At 43.1% G+C, this 21,200-nt stretch overlaps 1 protein-coding gene across 3 annotated transcripts in view; it reads right to left on the minus strand.

Moving 5' to 3' along the window:
* The window catches only part of LOC126336397 (protein quick-to-court), a 334,356-nt gene that overhangs the window by 51,731 nt on the left and 261,425 nt on the right, over positions 1-21,200 (minus strand). For all 3 annotated transcript variants that reach the window (XM_050000076.1, XM_050000075.1, XM_050000077.1), the window contains exon 4: positions 16,526-17,034. In XM_050000076.1, coding sequence (XP_049856033.1) covers positions 16,526-17,034 — 509 coding nt within the window. The remainder of the gene's footprint in view (positions 1-16,525; positions 17,035-21,200) is intronic.

The raw sequence follows: 21,200 nt of genomic DNA on the forward strand, positions 1-21,200 counted from the left end.
TGGCAATTTAAATAAGAGTGCATGGAGGCACCCTGTCTCTGCATTACAGACAACAAAGGGTTAAATCATACTGACATTTGCAAGTGCAGCAACTAGTAAACAGGGTTGCTGACCATTTGCTTTCTAAATAAAGGAAGTATTTGAGAAGCTGGGAGTATATGTAGATAAACTAAATATTCATTGTATTTTGGCATCAGACATTTCATATGTTAACATATGCAACAATATTTGAGAAAGTGGTTTAAGAATTTGAATTCAGAATTTAGGAGTGAAGGGACCACTCACCAAATTGCAGAAATGTGGAGTCAACGAGTGGCATAATAAAACAGAAAGAAACTTCCACATGGGAAAAATATATTAAAAATAAAGATTCCAAGACTTACCAAGCGGGAAAGCGCCGGCAGACAGGCACATGAACAAAACACACAGACACACACACAGAATTACAAGCTTTCGCAACTGGCAGTTGCTTCGTCAGGAAGGAAGGAAAGAGAGGGAAAAATGAAAGGGTGTGGGTTTTAAGGGAGAGGGTAAGGAGTCATTCCAATCCCGGGAGCGGAAAGACTTCCCTTAGGGGAAAAAAAGGACAGGTGTACACTCGCACACACACACACACACATATCCATCCGCACATACACAGACACAAGCAGACATATTTAAAGGCAAAGAGTTAAGGGCAGAGATGTCAGTCGAGGCGGAAGTACAGAGGCAAAGAAGTTGTTGAAAGACAGGTGAGGTATGAGCGGCGGCAACTTGAAATTAGCGGAGGTTGAGGCCTGGCGGATATCGAGAAAAGAGGATATACTGAAGGGCGAGTTCCCATCTCCGGAGTTCGGATAGGTTGGTGTTGGTGGGAAGTATCCAGATAACTCGGACGGTGTAACACTGTGCCAAGATGTGCTGGCCGTGCATCAAGGCATGTTTAGCCACAGGGTGATCCTCATTACCAACAAACACTGTCTGCCTGTGTCCATTCATGCGAATGGACAGTTTGTTGCTGGTCATTCCCACATAGAAAGCATCACAGTGCAGGCAGGTCAGTTGGTAAATCACGTGGGTGCTTTCACATGTGGCTCTCCCTTTGATTGTGTACACCTTCCGGGTTACAGGACTGGAGTAGGTGGTGGTGGGAGGGTGCATAGGACAGGTTTTACACCGGGGGCGGTTGCAAGGGTAGGAGCCAGAGGGTAGGGGAGGTGGTTTGGGGATTTCATAGGGATGAACCAAGAGGTTACGAAGGTTAGGTGGACGGCGGAAAGACACTCTTGGTGGAGTGGGGAGGATTTCATGAAGGATGGATCTCATTTCGGGGCAGGATTTTAGGAAGTCGTATCCCTGCTGGAGAGCCACATTCAAGGTCTGATCCAGTCCTGGGAAGTATTCTGTTACAAGTGGGGCACTTTTGGGGTTCTTCTGTGAGAGGTTCTGGGTTTGAGGGGATGAGGAAGTGGCTCTGGTTATCTGCTTCTGTACCAGGTTGGGAGGGTAGTTGCGGGATGCGAAAGCTGTTTTCAGGTTGTTGGTGTAATGGTCGAGGGATTCAGGACTGGAGCAGATTCGTTTGCCACGAAGGCCTAGGCTGTAGGGAAGGGACCGTTTGATATGGAATGGGTGGCAGCTGTCATAATGGAGGTACTGTTGCTTGTTGGTGGGTTTGATGTGGACGGATGTGTGCAGCTGGCCATTGGACAGATGGAGGTCAACATCTAGGAAAGTGGCATGGGATTTGGAGTAGGACCAGGTGAATCTGATGGAACCAAAGGAGTTGAGGTTGGAGAGGAAATTCTGGAGTTGTTCTTCACTGTGAGTCCAGATCATGAAGATGTCATCAATAAATCTGTACCAAACTTTGGGTTGGCAGGCTTGGGTAACCAAGAAGGCTTCCTCTAAGCGACCCATAAATAGGTTGGCATACGAGGGGGCCATCCTGGTACCCATGGCTGTTCCCTTTAATTGTTGGTATGTCTGGCCTTCAAAAGTGAAGAAGTTGTGGGTCAGGATGAAGCTGGCTAAGGTGACGAGGAAAGAGGTTTTAGGTAGGGTGGCAGGTGATCGGCGTGAAAGGAAGTGCTCCATTGCAGCGAGGCCCTGGACGTGCGGGATATTTGTGTATAGGGAAGTGGCATCAATGGTTACCAGGATGGTTTCTGGGGGTAACAGACTGGGTACGGATTCCAGGCGTTCGAGAAAGTGGTTGGTGTCTTTGATGAAGGATGGGAGACTGCATGTAATGGGTTGAAGGTGTTGATCTACGTAGGCAGAGATGCGTTCTGTGGGGGCTTGGTAACCAGCTACAATGGGGCGGCCAGGATGTTTGGGTTTGTGAATTTTAGGAAGTAGGTAGAAGGTAGGAGTGCGAGGTGACGGTGGGGTGAGGAGTTTGATGGAGTCAGGTGAAAGGTTTTGTAGGGGGCCTAAGGTTCTGAGGATTCCTTGAAGCTCCGCCTGGACATCAGGAATGGGATTACTTCGGCAAACTTTGTATGTAGAGTTGTCTGAAAGCTGACGCAGTCCCTCAGCCACATACTCCCGACGATCAAGTACCACAGTCGTGGAACCCTTGTCAGCCGGAAGAATGATGATGGATCGGTCAGCTTTCAGATCACGGATAGCCTGGGATTCGGCTGTGGTGATGTTGGGAGTAGGATTAAGGTTTTTCAAGAAAGATTGAGAGGCAAGGCTGGAAGTGAGAAATTCCTGGAAGGTTTGGAGAGGGTGATTTTGAGGAAGAGGAGGTGGGTCCCGCTGTGATGGAGGACGGAACTGTTGCAGGCAGGGTTCAATTTGGATAGTGTCTTGGGGAGTTGGATCATTAGGAGTGGGATCAGGATTGTTTTTCTTCGTGGCAAAGTGATATTTCCAGCAGAGACTACGAGTGTAGGACAGTAAATCCTTGACAAGGGCAGTTTGGTTGGTTGAACCTGGGAGTGGGGCTGAAGGTGAGGCCTTTGGATAGGACAGAGGTTTCGGATTGGGAGAGGGGTTTGGAGGAAAGGTTAACTACTGAATTGGGGTGTTGTGGTGTGTGTGTATATATATATATATATATATATATATATATATATATATATATATATATATATATATATATATATATATATGAGCAAGTTTCCCTGTGGGAGAACCTCTGGCAGTAGTGTGTGGGTATTACTTCTCACCACAGACTATGCAGTGCCGGATGGCCTTCACTAAGACTGAGAGCCGTGGCATTTGCATAGAGTTGTCAGTGCTAACAGACAAGCAACACTGAGTGAAATAATTGCTGAAATCAATGTGGGATGTACCACGAACGTATTTATTAGGGCAGTGCAGCGAAATTTGGCTTTAATAGGCTGCGGCAGCAGTTAACTGACGTGAGTAGCTTTGCTAACAGAGCTTCGCTTGGACTTGTTAGCATAGTGGTTGAACCCTAGACAATTGGAAAATCGTAGCCTTGTAAGATGAGTTCCGATTTCTGTTGGTATGAGCTGATGGTATGGTTCGAGTGTGGTACGGACTGCTTGAAGCCATGAATCCAAGATGTCTTTTAGGCAGTGTGCAAGCTGGTGGTGGCTCCATAATGGTGTGGGCTGTGTTACATGGAATGGACTGGGTCCTTTGCTCCAACTGATCTGATCATTGACTGGAAAGGTTGGCTACTTTGAGACCACTTGCAGTCTTTCATGTACCCAAACAAACATGGATTTTTTATGGATGACAATGCGCCATGCCACTAGGCACAATTGTTTGCGGCCTGTTTGAAGAACATTTGGACAATTTGAGTGAATGATTTGGCCGCCCAGATCACCCAACATGAGTCCCACTGAACATTTATGGGACATAATAGAGAGGTCAGTTCGCGCACAAAATCCTGCCCCGGCAAAGCTTTCGCGATTATGGACGGCTATAGAGGCAGCGTGGCTCAATATTTCTGCATGGAGCTTCCAAGAACTTGATGAATTCACGCCACATCGAGTTGCTGCATGGGAAAAGTATATCTGACACAATATTACGAGGTATCCCACATCTTTTGTGACCTCAGTGTACATCCTCACTCAGTTACTAGATGGTTTAGTGCTTCTGGTTTTCAGAGGAATCTGGTAAGAGACTGATCACATACTTAACGAAACTATCAGGAGGTAACGCACGATAGGTATGCAACACACCTAACCTACAAGTAAAGCGGGTGCGACTTTTAACTGATGAAAGCTACTAGGAAGGCAAACTACTGTGGCATACGCTTACTTATGTTATACTCTGTTTACCATAAGAATAAACCTGATATAAACAAACACAAACGTGATGATCGGTCTGAAGCTGTAGCACTTGTACACTGATGTACCTAAGTAGGTCCTACTTAGGCATTAGATATCTTGTTACTTAGTTACTTTAAATGAAACTTTAAAAATTCTAATGTAGAACAGCCACACTGTTCTTCTTAACCACGCTTTCGCTGTGTAGTTTTTATTTTAAAAATCGTGCTGTGATTGTCGCGCTAAAATTACGCAGCGTGAGAATGGGTGAAGCTGCTTCCTGCTCCGTAGCGGAACATGGTTACGAAGTGCTGAGAAATAGGTTGTTATGTTTTTTTATGTTTTTCATAAATTCCCGGAAAAAAATTGGCTGGAAAGTTTCCCGACCAACTATATTTGATATAGGTGACATGCAACTACATACTGGGCATATAGTGGAATCAATAGTGCCTGCACTGTAGCCCAGCCGGTCCGGTCATAGCTGGTCTGTGAAATAAAAGAACCGAGTAAAGAGATCAACGACGAACTTCAACGGATGTCATCTGACGTCCGCTACGACCAAATATAACAAATAATAATGAACTAAATCCAAAAAAAGGGTAGTGTAATAGATTCATGAATCAAAAGCGGCTACGAGGGTAACGGAGTACGTGTGGAGTGCACATGGGGTTTTTTTAGGTTAGAGAATTCCCTCCCTAGGCCCGACAAGACGCCTCCTGAGACGCGGCAAGGCAGGAGTAGGCAAAATGCAACAAGGAATAACAATATTAATGTGCTAATAGTAAACTGCAGAAGCGTCTATAGAAAGGTCCCAGAACTGCTCTCATTAATAAACGGTCACAACGCCCATATAGTACTAGGAACAGAAAGTTGGCTGAAACCAGACGTAAACAGTAATGAAATCCTAAACTCTGATTGGAATGTATACCGCAGAGATAGGCTGGACAGTGAAGGGGGAGGCGTGTTTATAGCGATAAGAAGTGCAATAGTATCGAAGGAAATTGACGGAGATTCGAATTGTGAAATGATTTGGGTGAAGGTCACGGTTAAAGCAGGCTCAGACATGGTAATTGGATGTCTCTATAGGCCCCCGGGCTCAGCAGCTGTTGTGGCTCAGCACCTGAAGAATAATTTGGAGAATATTTCGAGTAGATTTCCCCACCATGTTATAGTTCTGGGCGGAGATTTTAATTTGCCGGATATAGACAGGGAGACTCAAACGTTCATAACGGGTGGCAGGGACAAAGAATCCAGTGAAATATTTTTAAGTGCTTTATCTGAAAACTACCTTGAGCAGTTAAACAGAAAACCGACTCGTGGCGATAATATATTAGACCTTCTGGTGACAAACAGACCCGAACTATTTGAATCAGTTAATGCAGAACAGGGAATCAGCGATCATAAAGCGGTTACTGCGTCGATGATTTCAGCCGTAAATAGAAATATTAAAAAAAGGTAGGAAGATTTTTCTGTTTAGCAAAAGTGACAAAAAGCAGATTACAGAGTACCTGACGGTTCAACACAAAAGTTTTGTCTCAAGTGCAGATAGTGTTGAGGATCAGTGGACAAAGTTCAAAACCATGGTACAATATGCGTTAGATGAGTATGTGCCAAGCAAGATCGTAAGAGATGGAAAAGAGCCACCGTGGTACAACAACCGAGTTAGAAAACTGCTGCGGAAGCAAAGGGAACTTCACAGCAAACATAAACATAGCCAAAGCCTTGCAGACAAACAAAAATTACGCGAAGCGAAATGTAGTGTGAGGAGGGCTATGCGAGAGGCTTTCAATGAATTCGAAAGTAACGTTCTATGTACTGACTTGGCAGAAAATCCTAAGAAATTTTGGTCCTATGTCAAAGCGGTAGGTGGATCAAAACAAAATGTCCAGACACTCTGTGACCAAAAGGGTACTGAAACAGAGGATGACAGACTAAAGGCCGAATTACTAAATGTCTTCTTCCAAAGCTGTTTCACAGAGGAAGACTGCACTGTGCTTCCTTCTCTAGATTGTCGCACAGTTGACAAAATGGTAGATATCGAAGTAGACGACAGAGGGATAGAGAAACAATTAAAATCGCTCAAAAGAGGAAAGGCCGCTGGTCCTGATGGGATACCAGTTCGATTTTACACAGAGTACGCGAAGGAACTTGCCCCCCTTCTTGCAGCGGTGTACCGTAGGTCTCTAGAAGAGCGAAGCGTTCCAAAGGATTGGAAAAGGGCACAGGTCATCCCCGTTCTCAAGAAGGGACGTCGAACAGATGTGCAGAACTATAGACCTATATCTCTAACGTCGATCAGTTGTAGAATTTTGGAACACGTATTATGTTCGAGTATAATGTCTTTTCTGGAGACTAGAAATCTACTCTGTAGGAATCAGCATGGGTTTCGAAAAAGATGATCGTGTGAAACCCAGCTCGCGCTATTCGTCCACGAGACTCAGAGGGCCTTAGACACGGGTTCACAGGTAGATGCCGTGTTTCTTGACTTCCGCAAGGCGTTTGACACAGTTCCCCACAGTCGTTTAATGAATAAAGTAAGAGCATACGGACTATCAGATCAATTGTGTGATTGGATTGAGGAGTTCCTAGATAACAGAACGCAGCACGTCATTCTCAATGGAGAGAAGTCTTCCGAAGTAAGAGTGATTTCAGGTGTGCCGCAGGGGAGTGTCATAGGACCGTTGCTATTCACAATATACATAAATGACCTGGTGGATGACATCGGAAGTTCACTGAGGCTTTCTGCAGATGATGCTGTGGTGTATCGAGAGGTTGCAACAATGGAAAATTGTACTGAAATGCAGGAGGATCTGCAGCGAATTGACGCATGGCGCGGGGAATGGCAATTGAATCTCAATGTAGCGAAGTGTAATGTGATGCGAATACATAGAAAGATAGGTCCCTTATCATTTAGCTACAAAATAGCAGGTCAGCAACTGGAAGCAGTTAATTCCATAAATTATCTGGGAGTACGCATTAGGAGTGATTTAAAATGGAATGATCATATAAAGTTGATCGTCGGTAAAGCAGATGCCAGACTGAGATTCATTGGAAGAATCCTAAGGAAATGCAATCCGACAACAAAGGAAGTAGGTTACAGTACGCTTGTTCGCCCAATGCTTGAATACTGCTCAGCAGTGTGGGATCCGCACCAGGTAGGGTTGATAGAAGAGATAGAGAAGATCCAACGGAGAGCAGCGCGCTTCGTTACAGGATCATTTAGTAATTGCGAAAGCGTTACGGAGATGATAGATAAACTCCAGTGGAAGACTCTGCAGGAGAGACGCTCAGTAGCTCGGTACGGGCTTTTGTTGAAGTTTCGAGAACATACCTTCACCGAAGAGTCAAGCAGTATATTGCTCCCTCCTACGTATATCTCGCGAAGAGACCATGAGGATAAAATCAGAGAGATTAGAGCCCACACAGAAGCATACCGACAATCCTTCTTTCCACGTACAATACGAGACTGGAATAGAAGGGAGAACCGATAGAGGTACTCAGGGTACCCTCCGCCACACACCGTCAGGTGGCTTGCGGAGTACGGATGTAGATGTAGATGTAGAAGCAGTCCTTGGGGGTATGGTTCAAATCTTGCTAAGGTCGTCCTTTTTTCCCATTCGATTTGAAATACCTATACTCGTAATTGTACAATTCATCATCATTTTTTATGAATAATGCACGTCGTCTTCTTTCTTATTACATATTGCACGCGAAATTCCTGTTTTCATTTCAAATATAAATTCTTAATTATCTATATTTTATGAAAGATCGTTAGTAAAGGTAGCTTTAATTAAGAAAACATGACAATTTAATTTTCAGGAAAAAAAGACGAAACAAATATTCCTTATTTGGACTATGTCCATTGCTTTATACAACAGATGTAGGCTCACACGAACCAGAGTTATTCTGTCGTAGTAACATGCATCGAGCTGACCATACAAATGTTGCACTTTTACATTTGCCACTGTACCATTACAATATGAACCCTGCGGAACTGATCTGGAGCCAAGTTAAGGAAATTGTCGCGAGAAATAACAACACCGTTAAGCTGCCAGAGGTACAGGGACTAACGCACGCAGCTTTTTCACTTGGCACTGCCGAACGCCGGTGGGATGTAGAACGGCACGTCTTAAAAGAAGATAAGAAAATGCGGCGCTTGGGTGGCTTCGTGGATTCTGTTATTGATCGACCCGTTATCAACGTTGCAGAAGGCAGTTACAGAAATGAAATGTATTTCTCGGATTCGTTAAGGAAGGAGCTAAGAAGTTACCAGACAACTGACTGCAATTGCCTTCATTGGCTTCAGTATTCATCAACACGGTGAACCCGTGCAGTATGTTTTTTGCATTACACATAGCTCGCTGAGAAAAATTACCGCATGTTTCATCACTCTGGTTTGTAATTAGAATAGTATGTTAGGTGAGACGGAGAGCATGTAGATTCCCATCGGATCATCTAAGAAGCGTGCGGCAGTGCTGGAGTTTTGCCGTATATTATCTGATTCCGTTTAAAAATTAAATGACTTTGGAAGCTACATTATTTGTCTGCTCGGTTCTTTTTACTTCAGAACTACAACTGTTCACATCACTGCGTGTTAGCTGGCTGGCGTGTGCCGCCCAAGTTAAATGGCGCCAGTAAAGCTGTTGTCTCGCATTATCGCTCAGGCTATGCAGTGTCGGATTTACATATACAGGGTGTTATAAAAAGGTACGGCCAAACTTTCAGGAAACATTCCTCACACACAAATAAAGAAAAGATATTATGTGGACATGTGTCCGGAAACGCTTAATTTCCATTTTAGTTTCGTCCACCTACGCTCAATGGAGCACGTTATCATGATTTCATACGGGATATTCTACCTATGATGCTAGAACATGTGCCTTTACAAGTACGACACAACATGTGGTTCGTGCACGATGGAGATCCTGCACATTTCAGTCAAAGTGTTCGTACGCTTCTCAACAACAGATTCGGTGACCGATGGATTGGTAGAGGCGGACCAATTCCACGCTCTCCTGACCTCAACCCTCTTTCATCTATGGGGGCATTTGAAAGCTCTTGTCTACGCAACCCCGGTAGCAAATGTAGAGACTCTTCGTGCTCGTATTGTGGACGGCTGTGATACAATACGCCATTCTCCAGGGCTGCATCAGCGCATCAGGGATTCCATGCGACTGAGGGTGGATGCATGTATCCTCGCTAATGGAGGACATTTTGAACATTTCCTGTAACAAAGTGTTTTAAGTCACGCCGGTACGCTCTGTTGCTGTGTGTTTCCATTCCATGATTAATGTGATTTGAAGAGAAGTAATAATTTGAGCTCTAACATGGAAAGTAAGCGTTTCCGGACGCATGTCCACATAACATATTTTCTTTCTTTGTGTGTGAGGAATGTTTCCTGAAAGTTCGGCCATACCTTTTTGTAACACCCTGTAGACCCACTAGACACGGTCCTAGGGGCAGCACATTAAGGGGGGCGGCATATTTTGCTCTGCACTCATTTGAACCTTTTACATTTTAAAATAACTGCGCTTACAATCAACAATTTTTTTTAATATTGTGAAACAACTTCCTAGTTTAAATAAGCCTTAAAAACGAAATTCGACAATACAAGCCTGGGAATATACATCGTTTACTTGTTGACTGAATGAAAATAAACATTGTGTTTCTGTCTGGTATTATCTTCATGACTGTTCAAAATATTTTGAAGTAAGCTGTAAGGATGGCAATGTACAATATAATGTTTAAAACGTTCTTATTCTGAGAATGTTGTCGGCTTCTACTTAACCCTGCCATATTTTCCCCGTGAAAATACCGGGACCCCTGAAGATCTGTGATAAACTAATCAGCAGTTTCTCAAGTACTGTAACATGTGTGGACCTCAGTATGTAAAACCCGACTCTATTTAAATTTCTTGTAGAAATTACGGCGAAGTATCAAATCAGCACTCCATTCCTGTAATTAATGTGAAAGCTCTGTGGTCTTCAATATCTGAGCTTTGATTTAACGACACCCATTTAACAAAACATGTTTTACATTTTTAAACACATGTTTATAAAAGAAGAACATATGCAGAATATCTAATAATGTGAGCAATACACTTGACAACAGTTTAAACATTTTATTTGTTTATTTGCTTAGTTACTTTTTTGGCGAAAAAAGAAGAAGAAACCAACTTTCGTTTGTCTCATTTATTGTGCTGCAGCCTGCACGATATCAAAGTTCCCACTCCGTGCAATCGAATAGTACGCGGCCTTGCAAATTTTATATTATTAAACTTCTTAACTAGGCTTTTTTTCTTCGAGGAAAGTTTATTTTGTGTTGGAACAAAAGGTGCATTTGAGTGTAGACGTAACAGCAGTGTTCACACAAATGACTGCCAACAAGACTACTTAAACTTCGTAGTCTGTCTTTTCTGCCGACAGAAACCGTTAAAATGTTATAAGAATAAGTGGGATAACTCACTGCAGGAAAATACAAAAAATATTTGCTTTTTAAATTAGAAAGACAATGTCAAGAATATTCAGAACATATTTGCGTCCCAGCTAAAATTCCAGCGACGCGGGAAACAGAAGCCAAAAAAGGGACTGTCCTGTTTTCTTTACGAGACAGATTCCAGCCGGCAGGTATGCTTCTACTGTTCACAGACTACAGAGAAACAGGTGACAATGAAATTAAATTATTCTGCATTGTCCTCCTTTCATAGCACAATACGTCGAGTTGGTCATTTCATCGCTTCGTGTTTACAGGAAAAATCTTTGTCCTCGTGTGACGTGTTTAAAGACAAAAGCTTTGTGCTCATGTGCGGTGTAGTACGACTGGAACTGGATACAATCTTTCTTTCTTTCCTTTTACATTTTTTTTTTACTGTTAGTTGAGAATTTAGTGCGTGCCTTAACATGAATAACAGTGAAAAAAGGCAAACGTGCAAAATTAAGTGGCGTGGCATTTCGGGTATTATCGAAGGAAAGGCGAGAACAAGAAGTCAATGTTCTAAAACACACAAAACTAAAGTTAAAAATGAAGAGAAGCAAATTTTTCCTGATTTTGAGTTTCACGAAATACTAAATGTCGAGTCAGACATTACAAAAAGAAATAACCTAGTTAGTGATGATCCTGCAGAATGATGTGTCAGTGAATCAACAGTCGACATTCTCTTACAACGTGGCATTAATCAAAATTGTAAAGGTGACTTTTATAATTCAAGAAAATAAATAGGAGATAAAACCATATATTTGAACAAAAATGTATTTTAGCGTAAAAATAAAAGGTAATCAAATTTGTGTGATTTTCTAGTACACTTCTGTAGCACCGGTGCTGTATCCTGTTCGGAGGTAAGGCCACGATTGCTAACAATGGTATTGCAGATTGGAAAAATATTTCTAATATTTTATCTCATCGTGAGAATTCACTTGAACACAAAAATTCTGAGTTATTACCCTTAACAAGAGAAAAGTGACTTGGAACAGTAGATGGCCATTTCGAGTCCTCCCTCGGACATGGGAGTGTGTGTTTGTCCTTAGGATAATTTAGGTTAAGTAGTGTGTAAGATTAGCGACTGATGACCTTAGCAGTTAAGTCCCATAAGATTTCACACACGTTTGAACATTTTTTGACCATTTCGAGCCATATGTTGAGACAGAGAAAATGTACTGCCGCAGTGTGTTGAAAAGGGTGTTTTGCAGTAGTGAAGAAGCTAAGTACCGTAGTCGTGGACTTCCCCTACGTGGACACGTTGAAAGATACCATTCATTACATAATGGTCAATTTATGGTGTCTATTGGACTTATAGCCGAGTTTGATCCTTTTCTCGCAGAGCACCATGAACGCTATGGAAATCCAGGGCACGGACATAAAAGTTATCTTTCTTCAACAATCTGTGATGAAATAATAGAGCTTCATTCTGAACGAATAAAAAGAATTATTATAAGTGAAATAAAACGGGCCAAATATTTCTCTATAATAGTAGATTCTACTGTGGGCATTTCACATATTGATCAATTATCTTTCATACTAAGATATGTGAACGAGAATGGTGAACCTGTCGAACATTTCCTTCTGTTTTTACGAAACCCGAGTCACAAGTCCGATAACAGCTGAGGCCGTACTAAAAGTCTTGTCTACAAATTCCATTGATATTGCTGACTGTAGAGGCCAGTCATATGTCAGGAACCTACACTGGTTTGCAGGCACGCATTAAAGAACGAAATCCAAAAGCGCATTATGTGCCTTGTGCAGCACATTCTTTGAATTTAGTCGGCACTAGTGCTGCAAGCTGTTGTCGGGAAACATGCTCATTTTTCAGTGTAGTGCAAAACCTTTATAATTTTCTTTTTCTGCTTCTACACAGCGCCTTGGATAAACGTCTTTCTTTCACGAAACCAGGAATCAAAAAGATAAAAAGTTTATGAAAAAGACGTTGGTCAGGAAAGAGAGGAAGGGTGTGTAAGTCTATTTGAAAACTGGGAGGGTGTTATCAATGCCCTCACACATATTGCCAATTATACTTGTGTGAAATGAGGCATCAGCTTTATTGAATCAACTCAGCGGATTAGAAGCAGTATTCATGATGAAAGTATGAAAGGACGTATTCCAGAGATTTAATAGTGTAAATTTGAAATTGCAAAGTGTAAATATTGGTACTAAAATAGTGCGTAATTTATATGAATAACTTGTAGGATTTATGCATTTATTCGTGGCATGTACGACTATTATGAAAACAAATTCATGGAGATTGTGACTGATACAGACTATGAATGCATCTATAAAAGATCACGAAGAAGCGGCCTCTGAAGAAGTTCTTCTGACTGGAAGGAAAAATTTAGAGTCAAAACATTTCTCCCAGTACTCGACAACTACGCCGCATTAGTGAGGAGCAAGGAAAGTTATAGTTAATAGTTATTACTTAAAACATGTTTTTTTTGGGGGGGAGGGGCATATAATATGGTGTGCCTAGGGGCACAAAATTCTTAAATGCGCCACTGAGCCTATGTGCGTGTAACACAGCGTAGGGCCGTGTCCTACGTGAGCGACTTCTGGGTACGAGACACTCCAGCGACCAGCAGCAGCAGCAACGGGCGACAGCGTTAGGTGTCCTGCATGCGAGCGAGCTACAAGATGGCTGCTTACAAGGGAACCTCCCTATCGCACCCCCCTCAGATTTAGTTATAAGTTGGCGCAGTGGATAGGCCTTGAAAAACTGAACACAGATCAGTCGATAAAACAGGAAGAAGTTGTGTGGAACTATGAAAAACAAGCAAAATATACAAACTGAGAAGTCCATGCGTAAGATTAGCCACATGAAGAAGAACGTGAGCTCAGGACCGTCGTGGTCCCGTGGTTAGCGTGAGCAGCTGCGGAACGAGAGGTCCTTGGTTCAAGTCTTCCCTCGGGTGAAACGTTTACTTTCTTTATTTTCGTAAAGTTATGATCTGTCGGTTCGTTCAGTGACGTCTCTGTTGGTGTCTGTGTTTTGCGACCGCACCGCAAAACCGTGCGATTAGTAGACGAAAGGACGTGCCCCTCCAATGGGAACCGAAAACATTTGATCACAAGGTCATAGGTCAACCGATTCCTCCACAGGAAAACATGTCTGATATATTCTATACGACATTGGTGACGGCATGTGCGCCATATGACAGGAATATGTTGTCGACCCACCTAACTTGTACACTTGGCGAATGGGTAAAAAGTTTCTTCTACCTTGCCTGATTTAGATTTTCTTGTGGGTGTGATAATCACTCCCAAAAAGTGATGAAAACATAAGAGGTTGTCACATAAACTGCAACAAATGAATGCAGCAGTTTCACAGTCGCACAGTTTTCCTTGTGCTCTGTCAAAACATATGTTTTTAACGTTTTCAAATTTTTCCGTGTGTAGACCATCAAGTCCTGCATATGTCCAAGCAAATCTGAACATGTCCTGGAATTTTGGAGAGGGAAGCTGATTATGTGTGAGTGCCTGAACTTTGATAATTGCCTGATAATGAAACTTTTCACTTGAGGTGAGACTTGAACCAAGGACATCTCGTTCCGCAGGTGCTCATGCTAACCACGGGACCACGGCGCTCCTGAGCTCACATTGTCCTAGATGTTGCTTATCTTGCGCATAGACTACTCAATTTGTACATTTTGCCTATTTTTTCCATAATTCCACACAACTTCTTCCTGTTTTCTCGATTGATCTGTGTTCAGTTTTTCAAGGCCTATCCACTGTGCCAACTTATAACTAAATCTGAGGGGGGTGCGATGGGGAGGTTCCCTTGTCAGAGCCAAACAGCTGTTTCTATAATACGGCGTCCTTAACCTGTAGAGTAAGGCTACAGAATTAGGTTTACTTAAGAAAATAATGCGAAAAGGAATACTGTGCTTGAAATTTACAAAGATTACCAGAAATTTACGAAGATTACCAGACAAGTTCTTCGATTACATGTCAATGAGCAGAGGAGCATTCGACTATCTCGTCAATAAATTAAATAAGAATGTTTTTTTACATGATCAAGAACTTTTAACAGCCAATAAATGCGGAAGAATGACTATTACATGACTAACTACGCTAAATGGAAACATAAACACACAGATTGATGACAGGTTTTTATATTTTTACCGACTCAGTTACAATTCTGTATACTAAGTTTTATGTGTACTGTTTACACTGCATCGGTAAGTATATTGTTAAGGTCTTGCCAAAGAACTTGATCTTCACACCTATCCCAGTATATCACACACATTTAATTCCTAATAAATTACATTGAACCATGAAATATAACAGATATTTGATGCTGCGAACGTAATTCATCAGCGGTTAAGGCAAGCGTTTCAATTAGTCTAAATAGTCTGTAAAAGTAAAGCTTACAAAAAAGAAAGTCAGACGTTTTGTGTAATGATTTGTCTTAAAGTTTGAAACAAAAAATATTAGGGAAACGTTTGGTGCACCTCATTTTCTGTTCATGATTTCAAGCATCATTCAAAGGGATGTAGAACGTTTCTCTGATCTACTTATTTCTTTTACAGAAACACTTTCATAAAATATTTGAATCATTTCTTTCATTTTTTTTTAAATTTCAAGTTTTATTCAGAAAGCATGATCTTACAGACACCTCATTTGCCATCCTAACGAACCAGATTCGAAGGAAGCCATTTTGACATTTAAATACCGCACCAATGTATCTTTTTATGTGCAAAATAGCTATGTCTTGAACAGATGACATTTTTGACACTTCAGTTACAGCAGCTTTTCGTGAAATATTTCAATTTTTCCTCAGCCTATTAATTAAGTTATCGTTCATTACTGTGGTTACTATCCATCAGTTAAATATTTTTATGGCAAACGACCTCATGCTGGTTACTTTGATACCTCGTTTACCTGTTTCTCTCCCTTTGTTTGGCTATGAAAATTTGAAGAAACCCTTATGGTGTAAGTTATGGATAGTCTTGTTTTCGCTCTGCTGACGCCTTTACAAAAATGTATCGAGTGTTAATCATATGAGAAAACAGTCGTTTCTGCGTGCTGTCATTTCCAAAATTCGTCGTTTCGGTATCTTCAAACTTTCATGAGATACGACGATTTTCACTACCACTTGATTCTCGAAGCACAGGAAACGTTCGAACGCGCCGTAAGCGACCCGTCTGCGGATATAACAACCAATATCTCAAGAATGAAAAGAGATATCATTCCTGTGTCAACTTTAAATACAATTTAGATGTATTGGTTACATTTCATACGCAGTAATGTATGGCCTTAAATGAACTATACGGACAGTCTATACAATTTGATTTTACCTCTGCAAATTCTTAAAAATTTGGTGCAGTCATGTACTCAATTTCGTGTAGCACAGTAGCTATGACGAATAACGAAAATAAATTCAGATCTTTATCGTTTAAAGATAGGTTGCGGAAGAATCAAATTTTTTCACCGAATAGTTTTCTTAAGATCGGATGTTAAGTAATTCATAGCTGCCGTCGCGTCCGCTCCACTGCTTTGCCAAAAAGACACGTGGCTGCCGCTGTGTGTGGCGTGTGCTGCAGCGACAGTTGCAGCGGGAGACAGGCAGCGACACAGATGTCGCTCACGTCGCCTGAAGCTGTCGCGCGCTGTCACTCGCTTCTGTCGCTCACATAGGACACGGCGTAAGACGTGCCCATACGATCGTGCTTGACTATACTGGACACGGCTTGGCTCCCGCTCCACGTGAAACGATGTGCAAGGAGATTGAAGGAAAGGCGGAAGAATGTACTGGTGTAAAGTTTGCGTCAGGTTGGTTGCTGCGCTGGTACGGTAGTGGTGCCACCGACCTGGAGTTGGTGTCGGAGAGGCGCTGCAGCAGGTCCTCCACCTTGTCGTTGTGCCGCTGCTTCATGTCCTGCACGTCGTCCACGTGCGCGCGCCGCAGCTCGGCCAGGCGGCGCTCGTACATGTTGACGATGCGCGTTCGCTCGCCCTCGCGGTCGTCCAGCTTGGCGGGCGAGCGGCCCAGCGAGAAGCCGGACGACGAGCCCACGTCCTCGAAGTGGCCCGAGTCGGCCAGCGAGCCGGGCAGCTCCGCCTTGTCCGCACCCCCCTCGGCGTCCCCGCAGGCGGCGCCGGTGGGCAGCGCGGGCGACGCCGACGCGGACGCCGTGTTGGCGGCGTCGGGCTCGTCGTCGCTGCTGTCGGCGCCGCGCGGGGGCGGCGCGCCGCTCGCCACGTCCTCGGCCGCCTGCAGCGACGCCTTGAACAGCCGCAGCTCCACCACCTCCTTCGTCAGGCGCAGAATGTCGCGGTCCTTGCTCTCCAGGTCCTTCCTCGTCTCGTTCAGCAGCGCCTGCGCCACCACACAAACACCACCCGTCACCGCAGGGCGACTGGCCGAAGGATACTCGCGTTCGAACGGCACACAGCGATGTTGGTCGAACTGTTTGCTTAATGGGGAACGACAGGGTGACGGTAGGAAAACTTTTTGAATTATGCAATACATTGAAGAATTATTTCCCAAAATATTATGCGCGAACTCCAAAAAGAAACTATTCTGTGAGCATTTGCAGCTAACGCAATCGGTCAACTGTAACGTTACAGGGTGACAATTCTACTTCTACGTGATTACTCTGCTCTTCACAAGAAAGTGCCTGGCAGAGGGTTCAATGAACCACCTTCAAGCTGCCTCTCTACAGTTTCGTTCTCGGAGAGCACGCGGGAAAAACGAACACTTAAATTTTTCTGGGCGAGCCATGATTTCTCTAATTTTATCGTGATGATCATTTCTCCGTATGTAGATGGGTGGCAACACAATGTTTTCGCAATCGGAGGAGAAAACTGGTGATTGAAATTTCAGGAGAAGATCCTGTCGCAACGAAAAACGCCTTTGTTTTAATGATTGCCACTCTAATTCACGTATCATGTATGTGGTGCTATCTCCCCTTCCTCGCGATAATACAAAACGAGCCGCTCTGCTCTGAACTTTTTCAATATCGTCCGTGAGTCCCACCTGATGCAGATCCCACACCGCACAGCAATACTCCAGAATAGGGCGGACAAGCGTGGTGTAAGCAGTCTCTTTAGTAGACCTGTTGCACCTTCTACGGGTTCTGCCAATGAATCGCAGTCTTTGGTTTTCTCTACCCACAATATTATCTATGTGATCGTTCCAGTTTAGGTTATTTGTAATTGTAATCCCTAAGTATTTAGTTGAATTTACAGCCCTCAGGTTATTTGACTTACCGCGTAATCGAAATTTAGCAGATTTCTTTTAGTACTCATGTGAATAAGTTAGAAGTCGTTTTGATCATCTGATGGCTTTACAAGACGGTAGATGACAGCATCATCTGCAAACAATCTAAGACGGCTACTCAGATCGTCTCCTATGTCGTTAATATAGATCAGGGACAACACAGGGCCTATAATACTTCCTTGGGGAACGCCGGATATTACTTCTGTTTTACTCGATAACTTTCCGTCTATTACTATGAACTGTGATCTTTCTGACAGGAAATCACGAATCCAGTCGCACAACTGAGGCGTTACTCCGTAGGCACGCCGTTTGGGTAGAAGACGTTTATGAGGAATGGTGTCGAAAGCCTTCTGCAAATCGAAAAATATGGAATCAATTTGACACCCCCTATCGATAGCACTCATTACTTCATGAGTTTAAAAAGCTAGTTGTGATCCACAAGAACGATATTTTATGAATCCGTGTTGACTATGTGTCAATAAAAAGTTTTCTCCGAGGTACTTCATAATGTTCGAACACTGTATATGTTCCAAAACCCTACTGCAAATCGACGTTAGTGATATAGGTCTGTAATTCAGCGGATTACTCCTACTTCCGTTTTTGAGTATTGGTATGACTTGAGCAATTTTCCAGTTTTCAGGTATCATTCTGTGAGTGAGTGGCTGCATATAATTGCTAAATATCGAGCTATTTTATCAGCATACTCTGAGAGGAATCTGACTGGTACACAATTTGGACCGGAGACCTTGTCTTTATTAAGTAATTTTAAGCTTACTGAACTATATGAAAAAAAACCGTAAATTAGTTACAAACTACGGCTTCCACACACTTTATTCAACACGTAAACTTCACCACAGGTATTCAGATGTAGGTTGCGACATGTTTCATATACCTGCCATCATTGGCGATGATGTGGCGCAGACGAATTGCGAATTTCAGCATGACCCGCTGATGTGTTGGAACATAAATGCTCCCGATGACCTCCTGAATGGCCGTTTTCAGCTCAGCAGTGGTTTTCAGGTTATAGCTGTACACCTTGTACAGGCCCACAAAAAATAGTCGCATGTGTTCAGATCAGGAAAATACGGCGGCCAATCGAAGCCCATGCCAATGGCCTCTGGGTACCCCAGAGCCAGAATGCGGTCCCCAATGTGTCCCTCCCGGCGGAGGTTCGAGTCCTCTTTCGGGCATGTGTGTGTGTGTGTGTGTGTGTGTGTGTGTGTGTGTGTGTGTGTGTGTGTGTGTGTGTGTGTTTGTCCTTAGGATAATTCAGGTTACGTAGTGTGTAAGCTTAGGGACTGATGACCTTAGCAGTTAAGTCCCATAAGATGTCACACACATTTGAACAAAGTGCTCCTCCAGGACATCAAACACTCTCCTGCTTCGATGGGGTCGAACTCAGTCTTCCATCAACCATATCTTGTCGCAATCAGAATCATTTTGAAAAATGGGGATGAAATCATCTTCCAAAAGCTTCACGTGCCGTTAGGTAGTTACCGTGCCATCAAGGGATATCGCTCCGATTATTCCGTGACTGGACGCTGCGCACCACAAAGTCACGTGTTGAGGGATTCTCAATCCCCCAAATGCGCCAATTTTATTGACGAATGCATCCAAATGAAAGTGGGCTTCATCGCTAAACCAAATCAAACAGCGCATACTAACTCCGAACATGTCGCAAGGGCAACCGAGCAGTATGAGCGTCTTGACACAAACCATTCGAAGTTATGTCGATTTCATTTCGTATACGATAATGATCGAAGCAGACGAAATGAATTAAAATTTGTGCTGCGGCAGGGACTCAAAACCCGAGTCTTCTTGCTCGCTAAGCATAAATGCTAACCATTACGGTACCACAGCACGATGGTCAACATTGCTGCACGAATTACCTGAGCTGAGTGCCCTCCCCAACACATACTTCAATTCATTTTCCCCTTACATATTGTCACTATTGCCAGAGCTCTGCGATATTGGCAAGCACCTCGGCATTGGACGTAATGGGTCGTGCTTGTACCATTGGTGATCTTATAATTCAATAATTGTCATCCTGTATAAACACAAAACGCCATTGCCACAAGTCGTTTTCGATGCCGTCACCCCTAAATATACCGATTTGAATAAACCTGATTTGTTGAAGCATTGTTTGGGCTGTTTTACTCAAAACGTGAACGAAAGTTTCAATAGTCTCATATGGAGATACGCTCTAAAAATAACATCCAGGCGAAGCGAAATCGTCAACATTGCTTCAAATTTGGCTGTACGTCTATTCACTGTAGGCCACATAGCATTAAAGCTCATGGCAAATGTCCTTCACATCAAAATGCGCTGATTCTGGGAAGATAAGAGACGCCAGTGGCGATGCGGTCAGCGACGAAAAGGGCTTTGAGGACGTAAATGAGGGCTTATCACGTCAAAGTAGCAGAAAGCGGCCGTCCACTAGCCTGGGCGATAGTTGTTATGGATCAGGCATCGATGGTATCCCGTAAATTTCATGCTTTGTACTTTTTTATATACAGGGTGATTCAAAAAGAATACCACGACTTTAAAAATGTGTATTTAATGAAAGAAACATAATATAACCTTCTGTTATACATCATTACAAAGAGTATTTAAAAAGGTTTTTTTTTTTTTCACTCAAAAACAAGTTCAGAGATGTTAAATATGGCCCCCTCCAGACACTCGAGCAATATCAACCCGATACTCCAACTCGTTCCACACTCTCTGTAGCATATCAGGCGTAACAGTTTGGATAGCTGCTGTTATTTCTCGTTTCAAATCATCAATGGTGGCTGGGAGAGGTGGCCGAAACACCATATCCTTAACATACCCCCATAATAAAAAATCGCAGGGGGTAAGATCAGGGCTTCTTGGAGGCCAGTGATGAAGTGCTCTGTCACGGGCTGCCTGGCGGCCGATCCATCGCCTCGGGTAGTTGACGTTCAGGTAGTTACGGACAGATAAGTGCCAATGTGGTGGCGCTCCATCCTGTTGAAATATGAATTGTTGTGCTTCTTGTTCCAGCTGAGGGAACAGCCAATTCTCTAACATCTCCAGATACTGTAGTCCAGTTACAGCAGCACCTTCGAAGAAGGCCGTCCAGAACTTTTCCCTTTGCACAAACACCCATTCTCTGTAAACTGTTTATACCAACGTTTAATAAACCACCTATCAGGAGGTTTAACGCCATACTTCGTTCGAAATGCACGCTGAACAACTGTTGTCGATTCACTTCTGCCGTACTCAATAACACAAAAAGCTTTCTG

This window comes from Schistocerca gregaria, chromosome 2 (genome assembly GCF_023897955.1).
Source record: "Schistocerca gregaria isolate iqSchGreg1 chromosome 2, iqSchGreg1.2, whole genome shotgun sequence".
NCBI lineage: Eukaryota > Metazoa > Arthropoda > Insecta > Orthoptera > Acrididae > Schistocerca > Schistocerca gregaria.